The 14,525-nt window shown below is 54.5% G+C and overlaps 1 protein-coding gene across 1 annotated transcript; it reads left to right on the forward strand.

Moving 5' to 3' along the window:
* Nucleotides 1-3,334: 3,334 nt before the first annotated feature.
* Nucleotides 3,335-9,715, forward strand: EN1 (engrailed homeobox 1). The gene is made up of 2 exons (XM_056861500.1): nucleotides 3,335-4,097; nucleotides 9,380-9,715. Exons 1-2 carry the CDS (start codon nucleotides 3,335-3,337, stop codon nucleotides 9,694-9,696), a joined length of 1,080 nt encoding a protein of 359 aa, XP_056717478.1. The 3' UTR covers nucleotides 9,697-9,715.
* The last annotated feature ends 4,810 nt before the right edge of the window (nucleotides 9,716-14,525 follow it).

The following is a 14,525-nucleotide window of genomic DNA, read 5'->3' on the forward strand; positions in this document are numbered from 1 at the left end:
GCCAGTTCGAGTCCCGCTGCCCAATTTCGGCCCATTTGGGGAGGGCGCTCGCGCTGGGGGGGGGAAGTGCGTTTCTTCCCGAGCCTAATCAAAGCTATGGGGCCGCCAGCGCATTTATCATCCCATTACTGTAACAAATCCGGGCTCCCACTCCATGAAAGGTAAAATGAATTACCGACGTTAAGCCGTCAATAAAGTCATTTCTGTAAATGGTGTCTCCGAAGGACCGCAGCATTATTCAGCCAGCTTTATCAGCAGCTGGGAAATTACGTGGAGAGGCGCGCAGCGTGTAATAGGGGCCCTGCTTACTTTGATTAAGCGCCGTGCCAGGGAATAGTGACAGAGCTTTTTGACCAGGTTTTATTCGCCGTCTTCTGATGAACGCCAAGCTGATCAGGCGGAATGAAGAGTAATTAAAACCTATAAATTATCTTTCGCAGCCCTTCTCAAGGCGTCTCTTTGCAGGCGAGATAAGGCGGCGGCCCCCCATTTACGGCGCTGAAAGGGACCGAGGCACACAAAGGCTACGCAGCTAAATGGGATATTGATAGTGTCCTAATTAGAATTTAATTAAGTACCCACGCTCGCTTTTGGGATAAAGATTTCAATTTTCCCCCTTCCCCCTCCTTTTTGCAAACTAAAATATAAATAAAACCCAATTTTTTGGGGGGTGACTAAGGGAGAGGGGACTGGGAACGGCCAGATGTTCAAGAATCATTTTCTTGGGGAGTGGGGGGTGGCCGTTAGGGCGCAGGTAGATTCTCTGGTGCCAGTTTGCAGATTATATATATATATTTCCCCCTTAAATGTTGCTGAGAAAGCTGCTTCCACCGGGATCTGAAAACGAGGCCTTCTCAACGCTCTCTTTCGGTCTGTCCGCGACTGCTGGAGATTTAGAGAAGACCCTCGTTCAGTGCCCCCGTTTTCAGGCATCTGGATCCTTGTTTGGGAAGTTAAGTCCCTCTAGACCCCCCCCCCCCCTTTCACCCATAACAAGAAAATTGTGAGTTGAAATGATCGGTCAATTCAACATCAATCTGTAAAAGACTAAAAGGGACAGTTCCTTTGAGGGGGGGGGGAGAATAAGAATCAAATCACGTGACGTCACTTACTTTTTTTTTGTAAACAGGTTCGCCGGGCTTTCAAGCTGCCGTCTAAGGATGTTTATGAATACCTGAAACAGGCGCAGCGTCCTTGAAAGGTAAAAACAACAACAAAAAACCCCCCAAAACCTCCGGCCTAATAAATGGCTACTACGGTGGCCCTGTGCATCCTTTTTTCAGTTTCTGGCCATTAAATACCCCGTTCTAATATTTCATAACGGAGCAGTTGCTGGCGCGGGGGGGGGGGATTATTGCAAACAATTAAATGATCCATGCAAAATGAATAAAGGCAGGCGAATGTTATACTTAGAGAGCAGCGTGGTGCAAAGAAGGAGCCGGAGCGGCCCAGCCAGTCTTGCTGTTTACAAAGAGTGTCTCGGTCGCTGAATAAACTACAGGCAGCCAGTTTGGGTTGGGCGAAGATGGAAGATTTGGGGCTTGGAGGGCGGGTTATTCACTCCCTGTGTGCGTGCGGGTAAAACATTGGCAGCTCGCTTGCGTGAAAACGAAGCGGCTGCTACACTTGTGATTTTTCCAACTGTATGTTCATCCGCAGGCTTGCCTTAAAAACACACACACACACACGCACCCAACAACAGTCAGACGCTTAATCCCACCTGTTAATCTGTGAATATAGTCCTCATCGGGAGAGGGTTTACACGCTTAAATGAATGCCAGGGAAGGCCGACGGGAGGGTTCGTCCAAAGCAGCCCAGCACCGACCCGAGGGGAAGCCGCCAGCAGGGCCCAGGCAAAAGGACACAGGGGATCAACCCTGTTGCGTCCAACGACAGGGATCGAAGCGAGGGCTTTTTTAATCGATGGAGGCAGAACATACTAAACTCTGCGGGGTCGGGTCCCCCCGACACCCACCCCTCCCAAAGCGGCCAGAGAGGTGGTGTTTACAAGAAATCTATTCATTCTCACGTGTGTGACACAGACCAAACACGCAACCGCAGAATCCTCAGAATAATGGGAGAAATCTGGCTGGCTCTTGACCTAGGTGTAGATCTGACCCTAGGAAACATATGTCCCCCCCCCCCACCGTGGTCTAGTCTGATTTTTAAAAAAACAGAGAGAAGACGATGTCTAAAATATTTCAATATACTTCCACTTGAAGAAAACACCGAAAGGGCTGCATGACCAATGCCCTTTCCGAGCCTTACAGGTGGTGAACGTAATTCACAGTGGGTAGCCGTGTTAGTCTGTCTGCAGTAGTAGAAAAGGGCCAGAGTCCAGTAGCACCTTCAAGACTAACAAGAATATTTTCTGGCTGGGTAGGAGCTTTCGGGAGCCACAGCTCACTTCTTCAGATCGCTCTTACCCTACCAGAAAATATTTTTGTTAGTCTTTAAGGTGGTGAACGGCCGTCTTACCGAGGTGGGGGACAAAAATCATCTGTGATCTGGTGGATTTGGTCTTTTTAAAAGAATTTTTATTTATTTTTTTCCACGCACAGCCTTAAACCGGAGGGCAGCGGGACGGAGAAAAGGGGTCTGGGGCAGGATGCGCAAAGGCAAGCGCAACGCAAAGTTGCAGCGGCGGCCCATTGGCGGACGTCAGGGGCGTCACAGAGTGCCTCGGCCGCTCATTGGCGCTTTCCACGTGCGGGCCATCCTCACGTGCTTCCGGTCGGGATGAAAAAAAGTGTGGCTGAGAGATTTTTTAGGGAGAGTTTGTTGCAAGAGCGGAGCTGTCAGAGATTTTTCTTTTTTTTTCTTTTTTAAAGGTGGCGGTGGGGGAAAGGTGTGTGTGTGCGGTGTGGGGGGGAGAAGATGCACGTGCAAGCTGGCGATTAAAGCATCTGCCAAGGCTGATCCGTGGGCAAAGCTGACTCTGACACTTGGGGAAACCCCCAAGCTGCAGCCTTTGGAGAAAGATGGGTAGCTCGTGAGAAGACTTGGGGGGGAGGGGGGCGGGGTTTGGGGGGGCCGGTTTTGTTTTGAGCTGCGCTTTTTGGAAAGAAGGGGGGAAACAGAGAGAGAGAGAGGAAATATAACTGCAAAACAAAACGCAAAAAAGAGCAAACAAGAACAAGCGCCCCCGTGCCTGAGCCTGCGGATCTCTCTCTCTAGGACCCGCTGTGAGCCGCCAACAAGTGGATTTTATCCTGCGCGCCGAGGTTTGGGTTTGGTTTGGTTGGAGCCCCGCCGGCAGCAGCCCGACCGCCTCCCGGAGCGACGGGGCGGCGGGGAGAGGCGAGGCAGCGAGCTCCGGAGCTGGCGGCCGACGATGGAAGAGCGCCCGGACCCTAGCAGCCTGCGCGACTCGGCCCCCCCGCCGGCCGGCAGCAGCTGCGGCAGCGGCAGCGACGGCGAGGGCGCGGCGGTGTCCCCCGGGCCGGCGCCCCCCTCGCCGGCCGCGCCCTGCCTGCTCTCGCTGCCCCTCCACCGGCCCCACCACCCGCCGCCCCACCACCACCCCCCGCCGCCGCCCCCGCCGCCCCAGCAGCCGCCGCCGCCCCCGCCGCCGCTCCATCGCACCACCAACTTTTTCATCGACGACATCCTGAGGCCGGACTTTGGCTGCAAGAAAGAGCAGCTGCTGCTCCTCGCCGGGACGACGGGAGGAGGAGGAGGGGGAGGCGGAGGGGGCCGGGACCGAGCCCTGGATCGCGGGGCCAGCTCAGGTAGAGAAAACGTCAACCCTCTGCTCGCCAGGCCCCCCAACCCGGCCTCCGCCTCGCCCGGGGGGCCCCCCGACGGCTCCTCCACCGCCTCCAAAGCGAGCCCCGCCGCGGCGGCGGCGGCGGTAGGGACGGCCAAGCCCCCCTCCTCCTCCTCCTCCTCCTCCTCTTCCTCCTCCTCCTCCTCTTCCTCCTCCTGCTCGGAAGGGAGCGGACCCCACCCGGCGAAGTACGGGGAGCGCGCCAGCCCCGCCATCCTGCTCATGGGCTCCAGTAATGGAGGAGCGGTTGCGAAGAGCGACTGCCAACAGCCGCTGGTATGGCCGGCCTGGGTGTACTGCACTAGGTATTCAGACAGACCGTCCTCGGGTAAGAAGCCTCTGCCGCGCCTCGAGATCCACCCCCCAGACGGTATGCTTGCGTCGCTTTGGCCGGCCCCAGCTGCCGCCGGCCGGGCGGGCCGGGTCTCCGCGGGAGCAAGGGCCCGGGCCTCCCGCGGGCTCGCTCCCAGGGAAGGGCGTGCATAGGCTGTCCCCTGCGGCCCTGCTGACCGGGGCGGAGGGGAGGGGGCAGAGAAGAGACCGCTCTCCCTGCAAGCCCCGAGACCTCCTCCGGACAGGCCGCGGACCGGGGCTGCCGCCGTCGCTCTGCTTTCGCCTCGCGAGTCGCCCCCCTTCCTTCCCAGGCCGTAGGGAAGGAGACCTAGGGGTAGGGGGATGCCCTCCAGAAGGGAGCTGGAGCAGGAGGGCCCCCCCTTGCAAGTTGGTCGAGTTTCAGGTCAGGCCCCCCCTTTGGAGCTCCTTGTCCGCCCCCCTCTGTGATGGAACCCCCCCCCCCAGCCTCAAACGGTTCCGAAACACTCCGAATGGTTGCAACCGTGGGGTCTTTCGTTGTGAAGTGTCTCTTGGGCCATTTATGCCTGGGAGGTTTTGCCTTGGATTCGCCGCTCTCCCCGCTCAGTATTCTCAAAACTCTCCATGGGGCGCTTATTGTTGAGTTTTGAGAATTTGGATGGGGAAAGTTTGCATCTAGAGAGCCGGGAAGCCAAGGCGAAGCCTCCCAGGCGTAACGCACATTGGCAGGAAGGGAGCCTTCGGGTTTCAGGCAGGGACTGTTGGGGAGGGGGGGTTGCATGGAGAGGAGAGGCAGCCTTGAGTCGCAGAGGAACTGGGCAGTGAATGAGGAACGGGTTGAAAACGGGAAGGGGGCTGTCTTTTTGGAAAATGAAAGAGAAGGGGGCATAGGATGCACGTGTGGAAGGGAGAGGGGGGATGGGGTGGGCAGCGAAGCTCTTCCTCGGGAGGCATGCCCCAGGCCTCTGGGTGGTGGGAGAGGGAAAGCCGAGTTTCCCCAGCCACCCCAGCCCTGTTTTTCTCACTTCCTGGAAAGAGAAGGCTTAATTCCCCCCCCCCCCCAAAGCCGCAGCCCTCGTCGGGATCTGCTTTCCGGCTGGCGGCATCGGGAGAGAGTCGAGCGAGGGAGCCGCTCCGGGTCACCGGCCAGCCTGGCACTCCCCACGGCCGGGAGCCCAGCTGCTAGGGAACCCCGAGCGGCGGGCTGGAAAGCCATGCCGGAGGGCACCGAGTTGAGGAAGAGTAGGGGGGATTGCAGAGGGAGGCTGGGTGGGGTTTCCCCCCCCTTCCAGGGCAAGGGGGGGAGGAGGAAGAGGAGGTCTGGGGCTCCTTGGCCATTCATGCACGGGAGGTTTTTGCCTTGGCTTGGCCGTTCTCTAGACGCACATTTTTCCCCATCCAAATTCTCAAAACTCAACAGTAAGGCCCCATGTAGAGTTTTGAGGATTAGGATGGGGGGAATGTGCCTCTAGAGAGGGGCAAATTCAAAGCAAAACCCCGTGCATAAATGGGCCGCTTCTCTCCCCATTGGCTTCCTTCGCGCCCCCCCCCAAGCTCCTTTCTGCCGGGGATGGATCAATTGGGCGCTGATAGCCATCGCGATCCCGCCGCTATTGACCCTCGGCGGCTCCGAAAAGCCACTTTGATTGACTCGCCCGATTGACGGCGTGATTGAGCTGTCAGCGCTCCCTGCCGCTGGCCCGGCCCGGGCTCCGACGCCCGGGATGAGCCCTCCCCGGCCCCATGGAGGAAAGCGACGGAGCAGGGGCGAAGGAAGCCAATGGGGAGAGAAGCGGCCCATTTACGCACGGGGGTTTTGCTTTGAATTTGCCCCTCTCTAGATGCACATCCCCCCATCCTAATCCTGAAAACTCTGCATGGGGTCTTACTGTTGAATTTTGAGAATTTGGATGGGGAAAAATGTGCATCTAGAGAGCGGCCAAGCCAAGGGGGTTTTGCTTTGAATTTGCCCCTCCAAGCGCCGGCCAGGCGGCCGGGCCCCGCCTCCCCTGGCCGGAGGAGCCCAGACAGATCATCGGGCCAGCGCTTGGAAGGGGTCCCCTCCTTTCCCCCCCATCCCAGCAGCCAGCCGGCCCCACCGAGCCCGATCCGGGAGGCCGAACGGGGTTTGGGGGATGCTGAGAAACGCAGCCGGATCGCGGGGCTTTTTTTTGGGGAGGGGTCTGCGTAAATGAGGGGGCGTTGAGTTCCGTAGAGCCGTTGATGTTTTACTAGGCGCCCCTACGGTTCCCCCCCCTCTTTGCCAAAGATTTCTGGCAAGATCCTTGATCTTGAGACAAGCCAAGTCGGCCGCGGAGGAAAGCTCAGCCCGGGCCTACTGGCGGCTCTCCTCTCCCCGCTTTCCTGAAGCTCGTCCCACCCGAGCAAAGCCGGAGATCTTTCGAAGGCGAAATCCAAAGTCCATTTTAAAGCATTCAACTCTTTCGATTTTGTAAATATGTTCCTTACATGGGAGGGGGACTAACAGACACACACACCCCGCCCCAGACGGGAGTTTTTTTCGGACGGTATCTATCTAGATATATTTAAAGATATTCATTTGGTGGGTTGCAACCATTCATGTGTTTTCAAATCAATATTCTTATTTTAAATTGGGATCCCTCCTTCCCTGCTTCAAATGGTTCGTGTTGAATATATTTTCAACAAAAGCAAAAACACAGAACGCTCTCCGGAAGAGCCGTTCCGGTGTCTAGTTGGTGGCTATATTTTATATGACATGCTAACTGAATATATATTTACATATAGTTATTCTGCATAGCATATAATGGTCATGCGGGCCCTGCCTGGACAGCCACATCCAAATGTCCAGCGACACAGAGCAGCCGCGACCCGCTGTCCCGGACAGCAGCGATTCATTGACACTTAAGCCGCTGCCCTGGCTCCGTTGGCACGGACGAGCCTCGCACCGGCGCGCTCCCCACTCCTGTGGGGCGATCTTTTTTTCCTCTCTCCCCCCCCCCTTTAAAAAGTAGGGAGAACAGGTGGGAGGAATCCGTAGGGTTGCTCTGGCAGGCCCCAAGACGGCTCCGGATCGGGATTTGGACGCGCGCGGGTCGAGGGGGCTTAGACTTCGGGGGGCTTGCCGCATGAAGGCCCGGCTGGTTGCTGTTTTGCGAGAGGGAAGCCAAAGGGGTCGGATTCCGACGTGCCCGGAGCGAGCCGGGACGGCGGCGTGTGGGGCTCTCGGCCGGGGCGATGCTCCCCCAGCAAAGAGGGCGCGGGAGGGCCCTGCTTTCCCAAGGGCGGCCGCCCAAGGATTGAGACGCCAGGGGAGGAAGGGGGGCCGGGGGGCCGGCCCCAATTCCTGCGGTTTCACGGGACTCCCCCCCCCTTTGTAGGCCTGCAATCCTAGGCGATCTGACCTGAGAGCAAGCGCCGTTGGGCATACTGCGAGTTACTTCTGAGTAGTCAGGAGCCGGGTGTCTGGGCCGCGTCGCTTTTGCTGGGAGGCTTTTGCTCCGTCCGGCCTCCTCGAGTGTCGGGCGCGGGACCGTTTGGCATTATTCGTGTCGCCCCCCTGCGAAAGTAAGAGTAGGAGAGGTTCTGCCGGTGTTGCACAGGCCAGCCTATTGTTTAAAGCGGAGGAATTGTATTGTTTGATGTGATGGCGACTTTCTTTTCTTTCAAAAATATATCCCCAGGTCATTATTATTATTATTATTATTTTAAAGAAAGACACGTGTTTGCTTACTGAGGTGGGGGGGGGGCTTGGTTTGAGCTGCACCAACAGAGTTGGGGTCTCTCGTTGGAGGCAAACATTGGGAACCCGGCGCTGGAAATCCAGAGAGGCGCCTGATAGGACTAGTTGGCTAGAAAAATCGTCTTTATTGCAGTTCGATTCCAAAACCAGCGCGATGAACTTTGGGTTCGCTGCCTGCCCCCTTCTCCCACCCCCACAAGAATCTCTTCTCCCACCCCCGTCTCGATTCGGGCTTAATAATATATCAACGGCCTCCGAAAGCTAATGGGAACCTGTCCTGGCGCATTTCAAATTTTCCTCGATATTTGCATCTTTTGAAGATGAGTGACGTTGGGAAAGGGTTCCTGAAAGGGGGTGCTTCCTAGTGTCTTTTAACTCTTGCAGCCCTGGCAAGGCTGTTGATCTGCCCCCCCCACCCCCCAAGCTTTCAGGAAAATGAGAGATCTCCCACTGTACTTATGAATATATCGTAGGGCTGGGAGAGGCCTGTCTCTCTAGCACCAGCAACCTCTGCGGAAATAATATATTTTTTTCCACGAATGCTGCCAATAGATTTTTAAAAGAGGAAGGAAGGAAGAAAAGAAAAAGAAGCCGGGTATCACTAAGCTGGTCGGCCATTTTTCCTGGCATTTTTTTTTTTTTTTGGCAGCCTTCGATAGCAGTTAAGGGGCTTTGCCTTTAAGAGATAAGATTTGTTGTTTGTGCTCTTAAGGTGAGGCGAGCGGGGACTCCAGGAGAGAGGAGCGCCCGCCCGACGGCAGGCGTCACCTGGATGGGTGCGCGCACCCAGTCGCGCCCAGTTGGAGAAACCCAGATAAACAGACTGCCCTCGCCCTCGCTCCATGCCCCAAACGAGCGGCTGGTCTGTAGCTGGGCCGGAGCAGCAGGGGGGGCCGTTCCGCGTCCCATCGTTTCGATTCCGGGCCCGCCGGGGGAACCGAACCGGCGGGCCCCCTCCTTGCCCCCACCGCCCTGTGGAAACCGCCCCCCCCCGGCCCCTTTTGTCTCCTGGCTCCGGCGGCGTCTCCCTCCCGCCCCCCGGCCGGTAGTGGGTCAGCCTATGCACGCTCCGTCTACATGGGGGTCAGGCCCGTGGGGCTCGCTGCATGTGGTTCGGGCGGCTGGGTGGGTCCCCCCTGGGCCGAGCCGGAGGGCGAAGGGGGTCGCGTCGCAAGCCGGCGGGCTTCGCTGGCGGAGGCCGGGGAGCCCCCCCCCCAGGAGTGGGGCGGCTCCGTCGTTTCGGGCCCGACCCCCCCCCCCCAGGCCCTGACCCCGCCGTCCCCATCGGGCCACTTATGCCCGGGAGGTTTTGCCTTGGGTTCGCCCCTCTCTAGAGGCACAGGCCCCCCACCCGAATGCCCAAAGCGGTACATTTTAAGGATGCGCATGGAGAAAACGCGCATGGAGAGGCGAAACCTCCCGTGCGCAAAGGGCCCCGTGCCTTTTTTTGGGGTGGGGGCTCCTTTCTGACCCAGCCCCGCTTTCTGTCCCCCCCTCCCCGGTCCCTCTGCCCCCCTCCCCGCCTCCCCCCTCCCCTCCCCTCCCGTGGCGTGCGCGCCTCTCTCGCCCGCCTGCAGGTCCCCGCACGAGGAAGCTGAAGAAGAAGAAGAACGAGAAGGAGGACAAGCGGCCGCGGACGGCCTTCACGGCCGAGCAGCTGCAGAGACTCAAGGCGGAGTTCCAGGCCAACCGCTACATCACCGAGCAGCGGCGCCAGACCCTGGCCCAGGAGCTCAGCCTCAACGAGTCGCAGATCAAGATCTGGTTCCAGAACAAGCGGGCCAAGATCAAGAAGGCCACCGGCATCAAGAACGGCCTGGCCCTCCACCTCATGGCCCAGGGACTCTACAACCATTCCACCACCACCGTCCAGGACAAAGAGGAGAGCGAGTGACAGCTGCCCACCCCCACCCCACCCCGCACACCCCGCCGCCCCCCGGCGCCGCCTGCCCCGTGGACACCCCCCTCTCCCCGGGCCTCGGAAGCTCCCGCGGAGAAACCGCCTCCTCTGATTATTAATTATTATTATTAATTATTATTGTGACGGACCTGAGCGCCGGGCCGCGAGGTTGAACTGTCGGGAGAGAGGCGGACGGGACGATCCGGAGCAAGCAAGCAAACAAACAAAAAAAAAAAACACAACCACCACCCCGGACACACAAAGGACTTTTTCGCCGCAGCGTTGGAGGGGGACTTAGAAGGGTGCTATTTAAAATAATAATAATAAAGAATCAGATTTATTGTCTATTCATAGTTATAAGGATTCCGATTAAAAAAAAAAACCCGAACACTTAACAGAAAATTATCTATATAGCCAAACATCGTATGACCTTGTATATATTTAATTTCAGGTAAGGGAAAAAAAATGTGTAGCGTTTTCTATTTGCTCATCTGGTGAGCTCTTTCTCTCTCTCCTTCCTTCTTTCTTTTGTCCTCATTGGTTTTTCTTAATGACCTTGGGCGATTTCCTTCCTTTTTCTCCATCTCGTTTTTTGAAGGAGGTGTCTGACTCTCTCCCACTTCGCTCCCCCTTCTTCCCTGTGTGCTGTCGTGTGTGTATTTTTCCTATCTTTATTTTGTGCGTGCGTGTGTTGTTCTCACCCCCTCCCGCCCCCGAGGAAGAATAATAACAATATGACCCACAGACTGCGAGACTGAAGCCCCTTGCTACAAGCCAAAGATTTTTTTCTTATGTTCAGAAATCTGTAGTCTGAAATAAAGTGTAGATTGTGTTCAGGATACAGGCCGGTTGTAATTTTTCCCCTGCCCGCTCCGTGTTTAATGTATTCAGATTTATTTTTATTTATTTGTTTTTTTTTAATCTTATTCTTCTTTTCGGTAGGTTTTTATCTCATCGATTTTTCTCCTTCTAAACATGAGAGGGGAGCCCCGTGTGGGCTGGGGGTCAAGGGAAGATGACTAGGGAAGGCACTGGCAAACCACCCCATAAAAACAAAGTCTGCCTAGTAAAGGTCGGGATGTGAGGTCGCCCCATGGGTCAGGAAAGACCTGGTGCTTGCACAGGGGACCTTTACCTTTAAACATGAGAGGGGCCCACCAATATTTCACTAAAATCTCGTCTTTTCGAAGTCGCTTGTCTCTCTCCTTCAGAGAAATAAAACCGAGGCTGCAATCCAAGTAAATTTAGTCGATCCTGTGCCTGTGTGCTGGGAAATGCCTCCCATCGAGTTCAAGGGCCTTCCTGGCAAGTCAATGTAAACAGGATCGCAGACCAGGAACCTCTACGCCGGTTTACTAGGAAGTAAGCCCCATTGACCTCCGTGGGGTTTCCTTCCCAAGGAAGACTGGATTGAGGAGTTCCTTTGGGGAGAAGAAAAAAGAGAGAGAGACGGACTAACCATTTCCTTCTTTTACCAAAGGCTCGATCACAAGTAACTTCAGCGGCATTGGGGGCGAGCCTAACTAAGCCCATACTTTTCAGTGGGACTGCATGAGAGTAAATGGTAATGATAGGCCCGAAGGTTTTGTGTGTGTGTGTGTGTGTATAGACGTGTACACACACACATATGATAAATGCATAATAATGTCAAGAAATTTTCTGACTCCTTCGAGTTGTAGGATGTGCTGGAAAGAAATTTGTCTGACAGCTCCCTGCCTCGCATCCAAGATCATATTGAATTTCCACCGAGGCTGCTTTTTGCCAGGAAGAGCAATAGAGGCAGAAGGGGGGGGGGAGAGTGGAAATGATCAGTACTTTGCAGACGGTTGCTTAGCAGCGGGGCATAATGAATGGAGGACTGAGGGGTGTGCGTGCCTGCGTGTGTGTGTGTGTGTGTGTGTGAGTGTGCGGAATTGTTTTCCCTCCTTGGCCTTCCTCGAGCAGCCATTGCCTCGTTTTTAAAAAGTAAATCCAGTCCTTTTATTGCAAGCCCCTTTCCTCCCCGCCTTCTTCGGCTTGCCAACCTCGCGTTGAAACAAACCGTCTGTCTTTCCAGGAGGCTTCCCAGGCCCACGAGGCCGGCCACTTGAACTAACAGTTAGGAGCAGGTGGATAAATCCTTGTTCTCCGGCAGACCAACATTATTAAGAGCAGAAACCAGGTTTAATTTGCTTGGAGACGTCGCGATCATGGGAGCTCAGCGCTAATTTGGTGTTCTGGTGACTGTTCCATGAAATTGCCAAGCACCTGATGGGCATCTGGGCATGACCTAGGAGCCAGACTTTCTTTCTTTCTTTCTTTCTTTCTTTCTTTCTTGCTCTTTCTTTCTTGCTCTTTCTTTCTTGCTCTTTCTTTCTTGCTCTTTCTTTCTTTCTTTCTTTCTTTCTTTCTTTCTTTCTTTCTTTCTTTCTTTCTTTCTTTCTTGCTCTTTCTTTCTTCTCTCGCTCTCTTGCTCGCTCTTTCTTGCTTTCTCTCTTTCTTTCTCGTTTTCTCTCTCTCTTTCTCTCTCTTTCTCTCTCTTTCTCTCTTTCTCATTTTCTCTCTCGCTTTCTCTCTCTCTCTCTCTCTCTCTCTCTGTCTCTTTCTCTCGTTCTCCCTCTCATATGCTGGGCACCCTTAAACACAGTTACTCGGAAGTAAGCCCCACTGATTTCCATGGACTGCAGTCCTTACTCAATGAAAGCCCCTGAATCTTACTGAGACCTACTTTCAAATAACTACAGAGGTAGGATTGCAGCCCCAGATGATGATTAGCCAGCTCTGTTGATGTATTTAAGACACACACACACACACACACACACACACACACAAAACAGCTCCTGGTCTAGCGGCACTTTAAAGAAATTAAAAACGCCCTAGCTTATGCTTTCCTGGCCCAGAGCGCATTTTCGTTTGTGCCCATATGTAGGCTTTAAGGTGCCCCTTAACTAATAATGATAACAACAGTAAAAGCAACAGCAATACTTTTCTGCCCTCTCTTTCTCTTCCCTCCCTTTATTTATTTGTGTGTACATTAAACATGACCGAGATGGAAGAAACGGTTACTTAAACCTTCCTTCTTTTGGATGCCTCTGTTGCCCGCCACACACCCCCACTTCAAGGCAGGTGTTAAGAGGGACAGGAAAGGACAAGAAAGGAAATGACAGGAAGGAAGAGACGCGACCCGGGCAGAGTTCGCTCCTCCTCGTCCCGTTGATTTAAAATGCACGTCAGTTTCCCCCCATTAAAATCAACCGGGCTTCGGAGGACTCCGCTTGGGCTGGATCGGGCCCAGGGCTCCCAGGGCGTCCACCGTTTCACGTCGGTTGCTGCTGTTGGGAGCGGCCTGGGGGCTGGCCGCTGGGCCCGATCCATATGGGCAGAGGCAGCCGCCAAGGCCGGCCTTTGGGAGGCTGTCGCTCGGCCAGCTGCTGCCCTACACCCCAGCCCTTCCGCTCAGGACGGTTTGGCTGGGATCAAAACCGGTTGCGCCTTCTTGACGGGGCCACAAGACGCCTGTTTATTTCCCTGGTCAGGGAGACGTCCGGGAGCACCCAGCCCAGGGCGACGCAAAGGGAGTCTCCGGGGCCCAAGCACGGTTACTCCCAGGTAGTCCCGCGGAGTTCAGCGGGACCTGCTCTCTCGGAGGTGTGTTTAGGATCGCAGCCTTACTTTTTTTAAAAAAAGATATTTTATTAACATTTTCAGAAAGAAAACACACAAATTACATATACACACATTCACACAGTTTGTACTCCTTTGGGGAGTCTGTCTCTTAATTTCAAATATCCTATACATTATTCTTATAGTCTACGTTTTTTTTTTTTGAATAAGTTCCTTCTATCCTATATAGCAAGTTTTATAAACTAATCTTTATCTCTAACAATCTATCTTTTCTGTTTAACATATTTTTGGAAGTCTTCAGTCGTCTTCTCTTTTATCAAAGGAGAAGAACAGCCTTACTTTTTTTTATAGGGCCCGCACTACTCGTGTATTCCATTCTGACTGAGGGCTTCTTGAATGCTGGCATGAAGATCAGGAATTGATGTTGCGAGGTGTGTGTGTGTATGTGTGTGTGTGTGAGAGAGAGCAGCATTGCGAATGTTGTGATTTAATTCTTTAAAAGGACCTTGCGCCAGGGTCGCCCCCGTAGCGTTGGATCTCGGGTCTGTGCTTGGAGAGGCGAATATTCCAAATAAGACCACCCTAATGATACACTTACCCGGGAGTTCATTCAACTGGGTGGGACTTACTCCCGCGTAAACATGGGCTTGCGTGTGTGCTCGTTAGAAGTGACCTCAAAGCATCATTTTTAAAAGCGGTGGTGGTGGTGTGTGTGTGTGTGTGGGGGGGGGGGGGTGAGAGGCCTTTCCCCAGGCCAGACTGAGGAAGTAGCGGCCTGCTCCTGAAAGTGGGGAAACGCTCTGAATGTGGCTGAACTAGGGTGAAACTGCATTCATGGATGAAGAAATGGGCCCTGGTCTACGAAAGCTTATGGTGGAATAAAAATAGCCCTTAAAGTACCGCAAATACTTTCTGCTGCATCGGGTTGGCGCAGCCAGTCCTCTGGAATTGTCAAGCCCAGGCATGCTGGGTTTCTTCTTAGAATGGACTAGAAACTTGGAGGAGAACTTGACAGCCTCTGTACCCCGGAGTTTTGTACCCAAAAGCTCTAAAGCCCGCAAAAAGTTCTAAGTCCCTCCTGGCAGTCTCTTTTGGACTCTATTCCCTCGCCTGTAAAGTGTCTAACCTCTCTGCAATAAAACTTTGCCTTGACTTTTTTTTTTTTTAACAGAAGCGTTGTTCGGATTTCTCGCCTTTCTTGCTTGTTTCAGTCCCTGGGC

Source organism: Euleptes europaea, chromosome 15 (assembly GCF_029931775.1).
Source record: "Euleptes europaea isolate rEulEur1 chromosome 15, rEulEur1.hap1, whole genome shotgun sequence".
NCBI lineage: Eukaryota > Metazoa > Chordata > Lepidosauria > Squamata > Sphaerodactylidae > Euleptes > Euleptes europaea.